Raw genomic sequence first — 19,311 nt, forward strand, 5'->3', positions numbered from 1 at the left:
GTAAACCTGGTGATTCACAGACCTGTACCCCTGGGGATAAAAATATATGTTTATAAAAATAAAAAATTAAAAAAAAAATGTCTGCCTTCAGCTCAGGTCATGATCTCGGGGTCCTGGGATTGAGCCCCATGGGCTCCCCACTCAGCAGGGAGTCTGCTTCTCCCTCTCCCTCTACTTTCCCCAGAACCTGGGGAAAAGCAGGTATTTAATCGATGATTGGTGGGTGGATGAATAAGCAAGAATATTGTAGCATTCAGAAAGCACTATATCACTTATTTTTCATCAAGGATGTGTTTGAATTTCTAACCCTTTATCACATACTTACAGATATATTTGCTGATGGTTGTGTGTTGAGATCCTATGAGTGTTAGGTTTTTATTCTCCCACAGAGATCTGACCTGAAGTTAGGGCGTTTTTTTACTTGCTGTTGTAGAGGGCTTGCACTCTCCCTCTCAGTGACCGTTACTTTCCTGCAGGTTTTCAGCACAGCCTCTTGTGGAGCTCTGTTCTGTGAAGGATGTAGCTGGCTCCACTTCTTCTGGGGGAAGCAGGGGAAGATACCTTGCCTGCAAACTTTTGGCTATCTGGAATGGAACGTTCTTCTGCAAGGGAGGAAGCACGGTGAAAGGGATCATACCTACAGGAAATCTAATATTTGCTTTGCAGTGAAATGTGAAAAATTGAAAGAAAGGAAGCAGCATAGTGACTAGAAGTCCACTCTGTGTGGGATTTCCTTTTTGGGGCTTTTCTCCTGCCCTGTTACATCATCATTTTGTGTGTGTGTGTGTGTGTGTGTGTGTTTGTTTTAAGATTTTACTATTTGACAGAGAAAGGGAGCAGAGGGAGAGTGCGAGCAGGAGAAAGTAGAGGGAGAGGGAGAAGCAGACTCCCTGCTGAGTGGGGAGCCCATGGGGCTCAATCCCAGGACCCCGAGATCATGACCTGAGCTGAAGGCAGACATTTAACTGACTGAGCCACCCAGGTGCTCCCCATCATTTAGATTTTAATGTTTTATTTCCTAACTGATAACTTGCTTTTATATTAATGGTGTTTGGGATCCACTGTGAACACATTAATAGATTCACTTCTTAAAACCACACAAAACAAAACTGTTTCTTCACCTTCCCATCATTGTTTGAGAAAGGAAATCAGAATAGCTGTTTACTCTGCATATTCCCTTGGCCATTTGCCCACACTATTCATGATTTTTGTAAGTGGACTAATTATACATTGATTTCACAGTTAGAATAATAATAGGGGCCATTCTTTTTTTTAAAATTTATTTAAGATTTTATAGATTTCACAGAGAGAGGGAGAAAGGGAGGGAACACAAGCAGAGGGAGTGGGAGAGGGAGAGGGAGAAGCAGGCTTCTCAGTGAGCAGGGAGCCTGATGCAGGTGTGGGCTCGGTGTGAGGCTCAGTCCCAGGACCCTGGGCTCACGTTCTGATCACCAAATATATTACACCCTGCCCAGGAACACAAGGGGTTAAATCAAACATCCATCAGTTAGCACAACTCACCACAGATGAAAAAGGGAAAGGGTGGGGACACCAGTTTTTCTTTGTAAGCCTTTATTCTTTGGTACCCAGTTGCCTCTTGTCCTCATCACTAGCTCCTTTCATACACTTCTCAGATTTGATCAGAGTTTTGCTGACCATGCTGGACCTTTTGGCCGTGTGACAGAACTCTTCCTACTCAGACACATTCTGATATAGCTTAAAGGGCCATTTGATAAGTAGTAGTTGCACCATTTCTGAACCTTATGAGGCTTATGGACATGTTAAGGCTTAAGTTCGAGTGGGAATCAGGAATGGTGTGAAACCCAGGGATACAGGGAAAGGGTTGAAAGGGAGGACTGAAGCAAGGCTCAGGTTTGGAGGAAGGGCTGGAAACATCTGTGGCAAAATTACTTGACAGTAAAAAGAAAAAAAAAATTCCATTTAGCCATTTTGATATAACACACCTGTATTAAAATGTTTTCCTTTGGGACATATGTACTCAGGAAATGTTTGTTGAACTTAATTTTTGAACCAATGACATGTTTTCAATCCCCTTTCTCCTACTGTTCTGTAATTTTATATTTGGGCCCCAGACCATGGTGAACAAACTTTGAGCTGCCCTGCAGATTTTAGTAAAATGAATCCTGTTTTTGAAGGAAAATGAGCTTCAATAAAGACATGGTGACATGAGTCGCTTTAGAATCTCTACACCACTTTTTACTATTCCAGTTCTTCATGCTGTTTCTACCATTACGTGAATTTTTTTTTTAAAGATTTTATTTATTTGCCAGAGAGAGAGTACACACAAGCAGGGAGAGAGGCAGGCAGAGGCAGCGAGAGAAGCAGGCTCCTTGCTGAGCAAGGAGCCCCATGCGGGACTCGATCCCAGGACCCTGGGATCATGACCTGACCTGAAGGCAGTGGCTTAACCAACTCAGCCACCAAGGTGTTCCTACCGTCATGTGGATTTGACCAAATTGCATTCATCTCTCCATACTTCAGTTCCTTTATTTTGAAAATTAAGGAACTGGATTTGTGGTCTTTAAGGTCTGTTTTAGACCTCTTCATTTTAGTACCTCATTCATTACTTTTCTCAAGCACTATAATGTGATAAATAATTTTCCTCATTAAAAAAAAATCACCAGTTTTCAAAAACAGTCTTGCTTATATTTTCATTGTGGTAAACATGTCATGGCCTTGCCTTTGGGAACACAACTTTTGGTTTTAGCATTGTAAATGGCAGGTAATGTAGGTGTTAAATCACTATGATCCGAACTCAGAATTTGGCTCTTGACAAACACAGGCTTTGTGACCTTAGGCAAATTACTTTCTTTTAGTAGCCTAAAATTCATCTTCTATAATTTGGAGGTGATAATGTATTTCTAAAGTCAATGTGAGGATTAAATGAGATCATGGCTATCAATTGTTTAGAACACAGCCTTGTCTATAGGAAGTACTCCGTATATATTATCTGAGGTTAATGATGTAACTTCTTAGATCATAAATCGAGGACTGGTTCACTCAAATATTATATCTAATGATCAGAATGCTTTGTGATGGAAACTGAGCTAACCTATTTTTTTCTTTCTTACAGATCTTATATTGCACTTTAAACACACCTAAAGTTGATATGGAAAATCTCTTAGGATCGTATGTAGGCCTTGAAGATTTCATATTTGCCCATGTGAAAGGGAACCAAAAAGAAGTGAATGTATATAAATCTGAGGACTCACTTGGTCTCACCATTACAGAAAATGGAGCTGGCTATGCTTTTATAAAGGTGAGTCTTAAAAAATAACTATGTGACTTAACCGAGGGTAATATTTAAGAAAATCTACCAGGTCAAAGAAATCTTCAGATTGGAAAGCTGGCTTAGCAAGGATGTTTTGATAAGGTTTCATTTAAAAAAGCTTGCAAAGACCTCATTTTTTGTTTACCCTTCGCTTGAATTTCTTACTTTCAGTTTAAACTTCCTCTAGAATTTAGAACTTAATGAGAAGGAAAGCCAGATCTTGGTGCCCATTTATCCATATGAGATCTTGTAGGTCTGTAGCTCATTAATATCTGATGACTTCTGTGTTGATTTCCAGTGTTTTTTTTTAGGGTAATTTCCAAGTGTGAGAGAGAGAGAGAGAGTGAGAGAAAAAAAAAAAAAATATATATATATATATATATATTTTTTTTTTTTTTAAAGTAATCTCTAGGGGCGCCTGGGTGGCTCAGTGCGTTAAAGCCTCTGCCTTTGGCTCAGGTCATGATCCCAGGGTCCTGGGATTTAACTCTGCGTCGGAGCTCTCTGCTTGGCAGGGAGTCTGCTTCTCTTATTCTCTCTCTGCCTGCCTCTGCCTGCTTGTGATCTCTGTGTGTCAAATAAATAAATAAAATCTTTAAAAAAATGTAATCTCTAGATGCAGTGTGGGGCTCAGATTCACAACCCTGAGATCAAGAGTTGAATGCTCTACCAGCTGAGCCAGGCAGGCACCCTAAGTGTAAACATTTTTTTAAAAAAAGATTTTATTTATTTCTTTTAAAGAGAGAAAGAGCATGTTAGAGTGTGAGGGTATGTAATTTCTTTATTTAGGCACAAAGAGAGCAATATAGAGCTGCGAAGATGAGAGAAGGTTTGAGATAGTATGAAAAAACTAAGAACTGAGGAATAGTGAAAAGGAACGTAGATTTATCACTTTTTGTTTTGTTTTTGGTTTTTTATTTTTTTAATAGAGAAAACGAGCAGGGAGTGGGGCAGAGGGAGAAGCAGACTTCCACTGAGCAGGGAATCTGATGTGGGACTTGATCCCAGGATGCTGGGATTATGACCTGAACCGAAGGTAGATGCTTAACTATCTGAGCCACTCAGACACCCAGGCTCATTTCTTAAATCCTTCTATTAAACAATTGCAAAACAGCTGACTTCTATTGAATGCTTATCATGTACTATGCACTTTATGTACTTTTTCTCAATTCTCACAGTTCAATTTGATACTATGTTTTTTCTTATTAATGTACAACAGATTTTTAATGTATAGCTTACTGTACTCATACCTGTGTAACCACCACCTAGATCAAGGGAAACTTCATTTCTACCACCCGGAAGTCTCCCTGGTGACTCTTCCTAGTCACTGCTTCCCCACCAAAGGCAGCCACTATTCTGACTTCTAATGCCATAGTTTTGCTTTTTCTTGAACTTCATTAAGTAGAATCCTATGCTCTATTGTTTCTGGCTTCTTTTTTTCAATATGGTATCTGGGAGATTGACCTGTGGGTAGGCAGTATTATTAACCTCTGTTTTAAAAATACAGAACCAGGATCAGGGAGGTTAAGTAGCTTGCTTCAAAGTCACATAGCTGAAAAACTCAGGGTTTGAATTCATGAGATCTGGTTCCAGAGCTGACTGACATTCCTATCCACTTCACTAATAATTAGTTATAAATTTCATAAGCAAAACATATTTCATGTTTTCATTTTGCCCAAATCTTTGCTGACGCATTGTCATCATTAAAAAAAAGTCTTAAGGAAGCTATCTTTTTAACTGTAAATAGTACTTTATTTAACTTCCCATTTAATAGAGTGGTTATTTTTAGCTCTGCAAAAGATAGGACTGTGCCGAAGGTTGAGTGGGTGACCAAATGGAAAATCGTGAGTCGGGCAAGTCATGTGGGATTATCTGGGGGAAGCTTAGGACATGAAGCACATGCAGCAATGCCTTTCTAATGTCAGCAGGGAAGGGCTTAAAAGTTTTGCAAGCACGTGTGGATTTTTTAGATCTTAACCTCCATGTTCAGAGCTTGTGTTCTTTATTTTTTTAATGCCTCCTTGAACATGTGCCTGCCTCTGTACTTGTTACTAGTCATGTGAGAAAGTACGTGATGGCAAAGAGAAAGTGGAGCATAAGCCAACTACTGACATATAATTCAACTTATAGAAATGAATATCCTACTGTGTATATGGTTAATATGATTTTAAAAATCGAGGGGGGTGGTAATTTAAAACTTACCATTTTAAAGATTGTAAGACTTCCATAATACCCTTGACACATTTCTTCAGTTTTTTACCATGTGCCATATTTGCTGTTTTGTTCTTTCATATGCATGTGTATATGTATATTAAATTCAAATACATACAATTTTTCTGAACTACTTGAAAAAGTGGATTGTATGTATTACGCCTATTTTGCCCTTACTGTTTTAGAATATACTTACTAAGCGCAGGGTTTTTCCTCTATATAGCTATAGTATCATAGTGAAATTCAGAAAATCTAATATTGATAAAACTACAGTATGGACATTAGTTTAAAATTATTTTATCAGTTGCCTAATATCCCATTTAAATGAAATGTAGTATTCTTTTTTTTTTAAATATTTTATTTATTTATTTATTTGTTAGAGAGCGCGTGCAAACACAGGCAGAGTGGCAGACAGAGGCAGAGGGAGAAGCAGGCTCCCTGCCAAGCAAGGAGCCTGATGTGGGACTTGATCCCAGGACACTGGGATCATGACCTGAGCTGAAAGCAGCCACTTAACCAACTCCGCCACCCAGGCATCCCTAAACAAAGTATTGTATTTAGAGGTTACTTGGAATAGGTTCTTTCCTGCCCCTTTTCCCACTAGGTAATTGTTATTTATTTGAAATGCTGTTGAATCCATTTGCTTCTCTTTGAATTGGACTTCACCCCCCATCCTTGTTTTTTTTTTTTTTTTTTTTCTGAATACATAAAATATTAACATGATTCAAAAGTTAAAACTATACTAAAAGACATTCAGAGATCTGTCACTCTTTCCCCTAACCCTCTATCCCATTACTCATTTCTCCCACTCCTTATAAGTGATCATTTTAATTAATTTTTGGCTCACCCTTTCAGTGTTTATTTTTGCCAAGATAAGTAAAAAAATAATGAAACATTCCAAGAGTTTGTATGTCATTCTCAGTCAGGGACTGTGTTAAACTTTTCTGTATGGTTCCAATTTTAGTGTATGTGCTGCTGAAGTGAGTACATGATATCCTTTCAGTAGTGGCTAGAAATCAGTAGGTTAGTGTAGGACGGTGTGGTATAGATTCAGAAAAGGGTAAGGAGGAAGAATTCCATGATTAGGGAGGCAGTGTATTGTGATGCATGGGAACATGGGCTTTAGAATGACACAGGCCTAGGGCGCCTGGGTGGCTCAGTTAGTTGGGCATCTGATTCTTGATTTTGGCTTAGGTTGTGATTTCAGGATCCTGGGATTAAGCCCTGTGTTGGGCTCCATGCCTTTTTCCCCCCTAAAGATTTTTTTTGAGAAAGACGATGAATGAATGAGAGCACAAGCAGGGGGAGGGTCAGAGAGAAGGGGAGAAGCAGATTGTCTGCTAAGCAGGGAGTTGGATGCAGGGCTGGATACCAGGACCCTAGGGTCGTGACCTGAGATAAAGGCAGGGACTTAACCCATTGAATCAGCCAGGTGCCCCCAAAAAGCAGTTTTAAGAGGGAAGTTCATAGAGATAAATGCTTACCTCAAGAAACAAGTTTCAACCTAATTTTATACCTCAAGGAACTAGAAAAAGAACAAATGAAGCCCAAAGTTAGTAGAAAGGAGGGAATAACAATGATTAGAGCAAAAATACAGATTGGGAATATCCAGGGGCACTGGATAGATCCTGGGTAGCTCAGTTGGTTAAGCATCTGCCTATTGATGTCGGTTTAGGTTATGACTGCAGGGTTGTGAGATCAACCCACATGTTGGGGGGATTGTTGCTTGGGATTCTCTCTCTTGTCTGTCCCCTCCCAAAAGAAAGAGTCTGAGAAGACAATAGAGAAGATCAATGAAACTAAGTGTTGGTTCTTTGAAAAACATTTGACAGGCCTTTAGCTAGATTTACCAAAAAGGACTCAAAACCAGAACTGAAAGATGTTACACTGGTTACCAGAGAAATGCAGAAGATCATAAGTGACTATTATGAACAGTTACACCTAACCTATTGGACAGCATATAAGGAATGGGTAAATTCCTAGAAACCTACAACCCATAAAGACTGATAAAGAAATAAATCTGAACAGATGGATTTAATCTCCTTTATAGTAGTGAAAAAATTCCCAACAACAAAAGTTTAGGACTGGATGCCTTCACTGGCAAATTCTACCAAATATTCAGAGAGAAGAATTAATACCAATTCTTCTCAAATTCTTCTAAAAATTAGAAGAGTGAACTCTTCCAAACTCATTTTATTAAGCCAGCATCACCTTGCTACCAAAACCAGAAAAGAATGATACAAGAAGAGCCAGTATTTGTAATAACATATAAGCAAAAATCCTCAACAACACATTAGCAATCATATTCAGCAATACATTAAAAGGATCCTACCTCATGACCAAATGGGGTTTATTCCAGGGATGGTTCACCATCCACAAATCAATGTGGATACCACATTAACAAAGTGAAGGATAAAAATTATCTCAGTAGATGAGAAAAAATATTTGACAGAATTCAACATCTGTTTATGGTGAAAACTCAGCAAAGTGCATATAGAGGAAACATACCTCAATGTGATAAGGGTCCTATAGGACAAGCCAACAGCTAACATCGCACTTAGAGGAAAAGCTTTGAGCTTTTCACCACTAAGAATAGGAACAAGGCAAGGATGCCCACTCTTGCCAATTCTATTCAACACAGTATTGGAAGTTCTAGTCAGAGCATTTAGGCAAGGAAAAGATATAAAAGGTGTCCCTCTTGGAGAGGAAGAAGTAAAATGGTCACTGTTTGGAGATGGTATATACACAAAACTCAAGATTGTATCCAGAAAACTGTTAGAACTAATACATTCAGTAAAGTTGCAGGATATAAAATTGGTATGCTAAAATGTTACATTTCTATATGCTAATAATGAACTATCAGAAAAATTAAAAAATAATTCCATTTATAGTTGCATCAAAAAGAATAAAGTACCAAGGAATAAATTTAACCAAGGAAGATAATAGCATATTGAAAACTACAAGATGTCAGTGTAAGAAATTGAAGACAAATAAATGAAAAGCTATTCCATGCTCATGGATTGGAAGAATTAATATTGTTAAAATGTCTGTACTACCCAAAGTAATATTACAGAGTCAGTGCCATCCCTATCAAAATTCCAATGACACTTTTTATGCAAATAGAACAAGTAGTCCTAAAACTTATGTGGAACCAACCATAGAAGACCCTGAGTAGGGGCGCCTGGGTGGCTCAGTGGGTTAAGCCGCTGCCTTCGGCTCAGGTCATGATCTCAGGGTCCTGGGATCGAGTCCCGCATCGGGCTCTCTGCTCAGCAGGGAGCCTGCTTCCCTCTCTCTCTCTGCCTGCTTCTCCGACTACTTGTGATTTCTCTCTGTCAAATAAATAAATAAAAATCTTTAAAAAAAAAAAAAAAAAGAAGACCCTGAGTAGCCAAGCAAGGTTTAGAAAGAAGAACAAAGCTGGAGGCAGCACACTCCCTGATTTCAAGGTATATTACAAAGCTATGGTAATTAAAACAGTGTGGTATTGGCATAAAAACAAACCTTGATCAATGGGGCAGAATAGAAAGCCCAGAAATAAACTCTTGCATATATGGCCAATTTATAACAGAGGAGCTAAGAGTATACAATGGAGGAGGGGACATTCTATTTTGTTTATTTATTTACTCTAGGATACTCTTTAATAAATGGTGTGGGAAATATGAGATTGCCAATAATGGGAAAATTGGACAGCCACATGCAACAGAATGAAACTGGATCATTATCTCACATGATATACAAAAATTAATCCAGAATGGATTAAAGAATTGACTTAAAACCTGAAACCACAAAATAGAAGAAAACATAGGCAGTAAGCTCTCTGACATAGGTTTTGGTGATGATTTTTGAATCTGAAAACAGAAGCAACAGAAGGAAAAATAAAAAGTGGGACTATCTAAATAAAATATAGTTGGATTTTAAAAAATGGGCAGAAGATCTGAATATACATTTGTCCAAAGAAGATCTACAAGTACATGAAAAGATGTTTTAGGGCATTAATCATCAGGGAAATGCAAATCAAAACCACAGTGAGATACCACCTTGCACCTGTTAGAATGGCTATTCTCAAAAGGGCTAGAAATAACAAATGTTGGTGAGGATGTGGAGAAAAGGGAACCCTTGTGCACTGTTGGTAGGAATGTAAATTGGTACAACCACTATGGAAAACAATATGGTGTTTTCTCAAAAAAATTAAAACTGGATCTACCATACAATTGAACAGTTCCATTTCTCAATATTTTAGGAGGAAAATGAAAATGCTAATTCAGAAAGCTAAATGAACAGGAGTGCTTTGGTGGCTCAGTTGGTTAAGATCTAACTCTTGATTTTGGCTCAGGTCATGATCTCAGTGTGGTGGGATCAAGTCCTGCATCTGGCTCTGTGCTTCATCTGCTTGTCCCTCTGTCTCTGCTCCTCCCTCTGCACACTTTCTCTCTCTAAAATAAATAAAATCATAAAGACAAATGTACCATGCATTTGTGTATGGTGTTCACTGCAGTATTACTTATAGTAGTCAGGATGTGAAAGCAACCTACATGCCTATCCACTGATGAATGGATAAAGATGTGTGTGTGTGTACACACACACACAAACACACACACACACACATACAATGGAGTATTAGCTGAATAAGAGAATGAAATCCTCCCATTTGTGGCAATATGGATGGATTTTAAGGGCATTATCCTAAGTGAAATGTTGGAGAAACACCTATACTGTATGATCTATCTTCTATGTAGAATCTGTCTGTGTTTTTTTTTTTTAATTGAATTAAAAGACAGTAATGCATGGTTCTCACAGATAAAACTTTACAGATGAAAAGACAACAGACTTAAACATTTGTGATTTTAGATTTTGCAAGACTCAATTTCCCAGAATCAGAGTATATAAATAACCTAATCAGAAGATTCAGAGTATACTTTTTAACAAAACCAGAAATTCCTAGAGTGGTTTAAGATGAGTTGGCAAACATTTATATAAAGGGACAGATGGTAACTATTTTAGACCTTGTTATAATTCAGGGTTATGTAGTCTTTTGGTACCACCTTTGTTTGAATCCCAATTCTGTCGTTTGTTGTGTTCTTTTGATCAGGCCATGTAATCACTGTACCTTGATATTCTCCTCTGTTAATGGAATGAGGCTTGCTTTGAAGGCTAAATGAACGAGCTATTTGCAGTTATGAATGTTTATTAGAACATCGTTTGAGGACAGTGTTGGGAGGATCAGCAGCACAGATCTCAGGGCTGCTGACCATGGCAGTAAAGCATGCAGATCAGACAACCTTGAATCTGATACCTAGGCTGTGCGGAGGGTGGGATGATGCCCTTGCAAGAGTTCTGCTGCTGTCTGTGATGAACAGACATTTCTGTAAGTGTATGCAATGAAATAATGGAAAATACTATCATAATGGTCTGACATGATTGGGAACCTCTGAGTTTAAGAAGCTTGTGACTCCCATCTTTTAAAATATATTTGTCTTCTCTGCATTTTGCAATATCAAGCTCTTAAGCTAGATGAGACAAAGTTCTAAGTGTCATAGAGAATTATACTCAGTGACTCAGTAAATATAAGCGTAGAACTAACACCTTTCTTTTCCAGTTCTTTGTGTTTGAGTAGCACTTGTAGCAATGTTATTCTCTTTCATGTTAAGATTTTCAAAGCATAGGGTTTACTTATTTATGTAAGAGAGAGTGTATGCATGGGAGAGAGAGAATCTGAAGCAGACACTGCACTGAGCTCAGAGCCTAAGGTGGGGCTTGATCCCACAACCCTGGAAGCATGACCTGAGCCGAAATCAAGAGTCAGATGTTTAATCAACTGAGCCACACAGGCATCCCTTTGCTTCTGGATTTTATTTCCCTCATGATGTTCTTCAAGTTTCTTACAGCATTTTCCCCATCTCTTTATCCCAGATCCTCATCTGCTACCTCTGATGATTACCCATGCTTTGATGTTTTTCTTGCCCACCTGGGTTCTTACCCAGCTACTTGCTCTGACTTCTGACTTCTGGTGACGGCCTTTCCTCCTTCGGTCTTGACAGTCTTCTAGTCACCTCTGTGGCTCCTCACAGGTCCAGCACAGCCTAGATTTTTGTTACTCTGACCTTTAATTTACTGGTAAGATTTATATGTGTCTGTAAAGTTTTACATTTTAAAAAAAGTTTTATTTATTTAATCTCTGCATTCCACATGGGGGCTCGAACTCATAACTCTGAGATTAAGCATTTCATGCTTTTCTGACTGAGCCAGCCATGTGCCCTGTAAAGTCTTTCATTTAATTAATTTCATATACTGCTTACTTTTAATAAAATTGTGACAAGTCTTAAAAATAAGAGGTGGAACACTGAAATTTATATGGTGTTGTTGATCAAAGGAAAAAAAACAAGTTGGGAAGTCATTAAGAAAAATTAGAATAAAAATCAAGGAAGTGAGAGTTATATATAGATTTTCACATTCTCGAATGGATTTTTTTTTTTTAAAGATTTTATTTATTTATTTGACAGACAGAGATCACAAGTAGGAACAGAGACAGGCAAAGAGAGAGAGAGAGATAGATAGAGAAGAGAAAGCAGGCTCCCTGGTGAGCAGAGAGCCCAATGCAGGGGTTGATCCCAGGGGCTTGATCCCAGGACCCTGGGATCATGACCTGAGCCAAAGGCAGAAGCTTTAACCCACTGAGCCACCCAGGCACCCCGAATGGCTTGTTTTTAAAAAGATTTTATTTTGTTAATTTGAGAGAGAGAGAGAGAGAGAGAGAGAGTGAACATGAGAGAGAGAGCATGAGAGGGGAGAAGGTCAGAGGGAGAATCAGACTCCCCATGGAGCTGGGAGGCTGATGTAGGACTTGATCCCCGGACTCTGGGATCATGACCTCAGCTGAAGGCAGTTGCTTAACCAACCCAGCCACCCAGATGCCCACATTCTAGAATGGCTTAAGAATGGGTAGATGTGGCGCGCTTGGGTGGCTCAGTGGGTTAAGCTTCTGCCTTTGACTCAGGTCATGATCTCTGGGTCCTGGGACCGAGCCCCTTGTTGGGCTCTCTGCTCGGTGGGGAGCCTGCTTCCCCCTCTCTCTCTGCCTGCCTCTCTGCCTACTTGTGATCTATCTCTGTCAAATAAATAAATAAATAAAATCTTAAAAAAAAAAAGAGAGATCTTAAGAGATCTTTAAGAGATCTTAAGATCTTTAAGAAATCTTAAAAAACAAAGATGATAGGCTATTTAATAGTCTTTTTGTTTGGTTTTTTAGACTCTAGTTTTCTTTGAAATCTTGCTTATTTTTCTGTAACCCTTTAGAAAACCCAGTTGCACTTGGTTGTATGTTGTAGTAACTCTTAATTCTGTTATAATGGTAATATCAAATCCTAATAAAACAGTATCAGATTATGAAATTTTTCATTTTTTTATATTTCACTTTTGTAATGATAATGAGCTCTGAATTGACATTATTTCACTTGCATAAAGCATATTAATAGTTACTATTTTAATGAAAATAGGAATGTTCTTAAAATTTGGGGGTAAAATGAAACTGAGTTTTGGTATATAGCAATAAAACTTAAAACTTAAAGTCCAACCTTCCTAGAAGAGTCTTTTACAGTTTTCTTTATTCCATTGATATTATGGAGATGCTAGGGTACGTGAGATCAGTTTTCCTCTTAACTCTTAGATGCAGTGGTTACCCTACTGATTCAGAAGATGTTATTCTCCCACCTGGGGAATGGCACAGGCTTTTGTTATACATCTAGTAGCCTCTCATATTTCTATCCTATCTGCCCACATGAAAGATTTGACTCCTGAGGCAGACTGTGGCTTTTCTTTTGCCCTGTTCCTCACAACTGTGGAAGAAGTGAACTGTGCAGGGCTGTTACCTGTGCAGTTTTTTCTGGGCCTCTTATCCCTAGAATTGTTCCATAAAATCTTAGTACTATCTTAGGGAGTGTTAGGTCTCCTTTTGATACTCTGCACTATAGATTTATTGTATAGAAGTAAAATAGATTTAAGAAAGACCAATTTAAAGTTTTCCTATGAGTCCTAAGTTCTCCTTATCTAAAATGTATAAATGAAAAATGATAGTATAAAATCACTCTTACTGGCTTCCTAAATGGTAACCACATCTGTGTCTTATTAGTTATCAATGTTATTAGCTGAGGTTGTACCAGTTCTTGAATCACTACATTTGTTACTAAGGTTTAAAAAATGTAGCCAGTAAGCAAACAAACAAACACCTTAAGGTCTATTCTCATGTATTGGGTTTCATTTTGAAATGATTCAACAACCATTTTTGGAGGGATTTTTCTGTGTAGTACTATGTTAGACACAGAGCATATAATGGTGAATAACACCATCTCTGTCTCCAAGGATATTACAGTTTGGTAATGGAGATTGAGAAGTGAATGAACAATTGCTCTATAGTATGCTGAACTGGCAAATTACTTGATCTTCCCAAGCTTCAATTTTTCTGATCTATGACATGAGTCTCTCATAAAGGTTGTTAAAATTAAATGAGATGGCAGCTTAGAGCTCAGAATATGTAGCAAGACCCACTTTAGAGCATGAGAGTGACATCGTGACCATTCTTGGGGGTGTCCCCCCCAAGGGATGTCAGAAATTTCTCGGAGAAGTTGTTGATCACTGATGGAGCATAATTCTGAATGAGGTAAGATGGTTGTCCTTTATTGTTTGGTCTTTCATCTTTAACTGAGCATTAAGCTGTGTTGTTAATATGTCAACATATATAAGTAATGTTATGCAGTTCCATTTTGTGTTATGTGTTATCCTTAATTTTCTTTCAGAGAATTAAAGATGGTAGCCTAATTGATGCAGTTAAAACCATCTGTGTGGGGGATCATATTGAATCCATAAATGGAGAAAATATCACTGGGTGGCGTCATTATGATGTTGCAAAAAAATTAAAGGAATTAAAAAAAGGTGAATCCTTTACCTTGAAGTTAATAGAGCCTAAGAAGGCATTTGGTAAGTTGGGTGTGGGTGTGTATTAGTATAAAGTGTTCCCTTCCGTGCCTTGTCTTTCTTTCTTTCTTTTTTTTTTTTTAAAAGATTTTATTTATTTATTTGACAGAGAGAGATCACAAGTAGGCAGAGAGGCAGGCAGAGAGAGAGAGAGGAGGAAGCAGGCTCCCTGCTGAGCAGAGAGCCCGATGCGGGACTCGATCCCAGGACCCTGAGATCATTACCTGAGCTGAAGGCAGCGGCTTAACCCACTGAGCCACCCAGGCGCCCCCGTGCCTTGTCTTTCTAAAGGTAGTAAGTTCTGAAGTGTGATGCCATGTGATACAGCGTGTCCATTGAGACTGTAGAGAATAGCAGCACTACTGACAAGGGGAACAACAATTCAAGGAGAAAAAAGTTGTGTAAAAGGACAATTTCTGAAAGACCTTTGGAGTTACAAAGTCTCACGTCCAGTGACTTTGTGGCTGTTCCAAACACCAAGAGGAGCACATTGTATTACATTTATCTTACTGAGCAATAAAATTCTTGATTGAGCTCTCTAAGCCATAATAACTGTTGGTTCATGGACCTCAACAGCAAAAACTTCAGTTACACACAGAATTGGTATTTAAAATAGTTATCTAGTCTATTTTAAAGGCTTCCTTCAATACTTTTCCTCCGTTGGCATTTTGGATTTGGCAGCATCGGATGGTATGAAATTGCTTCCACTTTGGTGACATCTGTACTCGCTTGGTTTTAGCCACGGCAGCTGTGTCCCAACTGTTCAAACCCCAAGGGGCATCTCATCTACAGGAAAATGTGCCAGCTTCTCTCTCACTACCCAGCACTATTTTAATAAGCCAAATGACGGCCTAGTGTTCATCAGTGTTGAAATATCTTCAGCAGAATCCTTCTAGGCTGCCCTTACTCATCCATGACCCCACCCAACTTATGTTCTTTCCTTTGCTCACAGTACATAAATATTCCTTATAGTTTGTCTCTAATGAATGTTTTTTCAGGGCAGGTAATAAAAATGATGGGGGAAAACAATGGATCTGGGCAATTACATTTTTCCCTCCCTTAGCAAGTAAGGGACAGATACTAACCATATGGAAATGTAAATTCTTCTCTGCTTCCAAGGGTTTCTGTGCCATTTAATAGAAATACAGTGTAGATTATATGACTTGGGGGAGAAAGAGTTCCATAGAAGGTGTAAGAAAAGAATGCTTTGCACTGAGCTATGTATAGATTTGTTGAATCCCTGTATTGCATGCCTGAAGCTAATAGAACACTGTATGTTAACTATACTGGATTATACTGGAATTAAAATAAGAAAGCAACCCCAAAAAGAAAACACGGGGTGGCAGGGGATTGGGGGAGGGAGAATGCCTTATGCCAGTGCTGTTCCTGGAGGGGATCAATCTAGGAGACAGGACTACAGAAACTGTGATTCTGCATGGAGTACAGCCCAGCTTCTGAGCTCGCTTGTCACAGAAGGTGGGCAGCACTCAGGTTTCTGTCTATGCTCCTTTTGAGTGGTTGTTTTGCTAACAAACTCCCTGATTATTGTATAAACTGATAGGATGTAAGCAGTTTGAGCTATTTTTATTTGATTTAGACTCTTTGTAAATCAGTCATTCTCAATACAACTCAAGGAGTATAATTTTTTTCCACCTTTATTTCTACCACTTAGTCTGTTTTTCAAAGCTAATCTTTTTCTATTTTTTTCTTAATCTCTGCATCTAAATCTTGTGGTCCCTGTATCTTGATAGAAAGTTGCTGGTATACTTTAACTTGGATGCTTTGTTGATATTAGTCTTGGATGTTACAGAGATAATTGTATTTGGCTATTATTGCTCCATGATTAGATTTTTTTCCTTCAGTACCTGAGACACGTGTAGATGGTTGGGATGCTGCTCTGCCTTATGTGCCTGACTACTATTGAACCTGCTCTCTGTTGCCCCATAGGAATTCCATACATTTGAGAAGGACACTGGGTAGGATTTTCCTAGTGGGAGTATATTATTTTAGCATCCCAAATCCTGGTGGTGCTGTGGGTTAGGATATGTGCAAATTGATTTTGGAGCAATGATAGGTTTTTATTTTCTGAAGTTCCTCTGATAGCTTAACTCAGCCCAACTTAAATCTGCTGGGCCATATGCATTTTCCAGTCTGGGTTGGAACTTGACTTTGGGCCATAGCTTGGGGATTTCCCTCTTAGAAGTAGGCCTTGCTGCTCTGCCCATACTTCTGCCTCAGTTTTGATGATTTTTGCCTTGGGATAAAGGCAATGCTAGTTTGTTTTTCATCCTTTGACTTCATCCCAGTGCTTCATGCTTTTCTTGGAAGGGAGTATACATTAAAGGTACTCGAGGGATTTAGCTTCCCCCAGTTCTCTTGGTTCTAATCTTATTTTTTTCCGTTTCCTTCCTTCCTGTGTTTTCTAGCATTGTCATGAATGAACTGATTCAAATTCCTAGTCCTTCATGATTATCTGTCTCTCATTGCCTTGGATTCCTAGAGGAGAAAAGGACCAATGTAGGTGAGGCCGAATGTTCTGGTCTCTGTGATCAGACAGGCCATCTAGGCTGAAGTGAAGTCATTTCTAGGATTTTACCAAAAGCTGTTGAAATAGCCATACACTCTAGTAGTTTGTCATTTCCTTACCAACTTCCCTAAAGATTTCACCTGGGGAGTCATGTGGACTGTGTCCTAAAATGCAAGTAGTAGTTTGGTTGGTTGCTTTGGAATGGTATAACAAGGATGATGAACACAACTTTCAGCCGTGGAAAGGGAAATCTTTACAGCCTGCTCCTATTTGCATATTTTTGGTCCACCACCAGTCACATTCCACTTCCAGGAGCCATTATGTGAGCTAAGATTCTTTGAGAGGTATAGAATAAATGCTTCCCAGGTTAATGAAAGGGCATTTTTTTTGGGTAGACTATCAAGTAGGTCTCAGAAACAAAGACTGTGTCAGTCATGCCTTGGGAAGGTCAGGAATAAAGGCTATTTCAGGCATGTATGAACCAGGCACCTTTCATGGCCCTGGCCTGATTTACTCCTTCCCGTTATTTCCTTTCTTTATACCACTTCACTTAGGATTCAAATTCCTGGGAGAGCAGGGGAAACTGATTAGGTCATGTCCCATCTTGATAATGGGGAGGCAGGCATGGTTAATAGGGCCACCAAAATCATGCAGAACAGTGAGGGAGAAGTTTCCTTTTGGGTAGGAAAAAAGTAGCAGATGTCTTTTTTTTGACATTTCTCCTAAGTTAATATACCTTGTTTAGTTGGTTTTCTCTTGACTTTGAGTCTGGCTGTATGCATGCATGATACTGTCAGTCTGGATATATCAGAATGGATCTGGAGGGAGGCAGGGTATTGTCAGCTGGCTTTGGGTGTCTGGTCTTACAGATTTTTTTTCCCCTGTTTGTGTTGGGTGCTGCGTAAATGGCATTTTGGCAATGGACTCTCTGGAGGTACTGATAGCATTAAGTTTTTAAAAGATTTTATGTAATCTCTACACCCAACATGGGACTTGAACTTACAACTCTGAGATCAAGAGTTACATGTTCTACTGACAGAGCCAGCCAGGCTGTATCAGGCTTTCTTTAAGGCAGAGTAAAAGCCACGTTTTTCTTGGTGCTGGCCACCAGATTTGGAAAGGACAACAATCCAGATTGGGTCAATACTCCTGGGATGGTCTTTCATTTATATCTCCCTCAAGAAGATTCTTGAGAATCTTCTGTGTTCCATGTGCTCCATTAGGCCCAGTGGATACTAAAAAAGAAGACTAAACCATAGCTACTGCCTTTTGAGGAGCTCACAGTTTAGCAGAAGGCTGTTATTGACTGAATTGTGCCCTCCTAAAATTCATGTGTTGAAGTCCTAATCTCCACTACCTCAGAATGTGACTGTATTTGGAGATAAGTTCTTTAAGGAGGCATGAAGTTAAAATGAGATCATTAGGGTGGGCCCTGATCCAATGAGACTGATCTAAGAGGAGAAAATTTGGATACACATACACATAGCAGGAGAATGCCATGTGACCATGTAGACCTCTATAGACCAAGGAGAGAGGTCTTAGAAGAAAGCAACCCTGGGGGATGACTGGATCTCTAGAACAGAGGAAATAGATTTCTTTTGTTTAAGTCATGTGGTCCTTTGTGGCAGCCCTAGGAAACTAACATAGAGGCCATCAGGCTTAAAGAAAAATCACAGTGTAAATTCTTTGACTGTGGCAGTATGAGTTCCCTAATAACCTAGAAGGTATAGATGGAATGTTTTAGCTGTCCTTGGCCTTGGGTATATGGCAGGAACATACTGATGTTTTCATTGAATAAATATTTGAGGAGTTAGTACATGCTAGTCTTAGAGTATTCGTTTTTTGGAGTAATAAGAGTTTCTTGAACATCTACTGTATTCCATCACCATACTACCTGCCTGGTATATCACATGAATAAGAACTAGTCCCTGCCTTCAAGAAGCTCCTATCTAGTGGGAGGAGATGAATATGAAAAGAAATTCAGGGTCACCTGGGTGGCTCAGTGGGTTAAAGCCTCTACCTTCGGCTCGGGTCATGATCCCAGGGTCCTGGGATTGAGCTGCACATTGGGCTCTCTGCTCAGCAGGGAGTCTGCTTCCTCCTCTCTCTCTCTGCCTGCCTCTCTGCCTGCTTGTGGTCTCTGTCAAATAAATAAATCTTAAAAAAAAATTCAATAAAGAGAATTAGTGGTGCTAACATGTACTAGAGGCATAAACGTTGGCCACATCAAGTCAACCTAAGGAGTTGAGGAAAAGCTTTTAGGAGAAAAGATTTGAGCTGGATCTTAAGAGGTGTGGTCAGTGAACAAATT

The 19,311-nt window shown here is 39.1% G+C and overlaps 1 protein-coding gene and 1 non-coding gene across 4 annotated transcripts in view; one reads left to right on the forward strand and one right to left on the reverse strand.

The window, feature by feature from the left end:
- Nucleotides 1-19,311, forward strand: part of GIPC2 (GIPC PDZ domain containing family member 2) — an 83,577-nt gene that overhangs the window by 33,752 nt on the left and 30,514 nt on the right. Inside the window, exons 1-3 of one of the 3 annotated variants that reach the window (XM_059375214.1) lie at nt 543-621; nt 3,095-3,280; nt 14,296-14,476. In XM_059375214.1, the coding sequence (XP_059231197.1) occupies nt 3,131-3,280; nt 14,296-14,476 (331 nt within the window). In that variant the 5' untranslated portion in view covers nt 543-621; nt 3,095-3,130. Of the gene's footprint in view, nt 1-542; nt 622-3,094; nt 3,281-14,295; nt 14,477-19,311 lie in introns of those variants that run through there. The other 2 variants (XM_059375213.1, XM_059375212.1) reach the window with 2 other exon arrangements.
- Nucleotides 6,385-6,491, reverse strand: LOC132002339 (U6 spliceosomal RNA). Its single transcript, XR_009399831.1, has one exon. It is a non-coding gene; the product is annotated as a U6 spliceosomal RNA (small nuclear RNA).

Source organism: Mustela nigripes, chromosome 14, assembly GCF_022355385.1.
Source record: "Mustela nigripes isolate SB6536 chromosome 14, MUSNIG.SB6536, whole genome shotgun sequence".
NCBI classification, from domain to species: Eukaryota; Metazoa; Chordata; class Mammalia; order Carnivora; family Mustelidae; genus Mustela; species Mustela nigripes.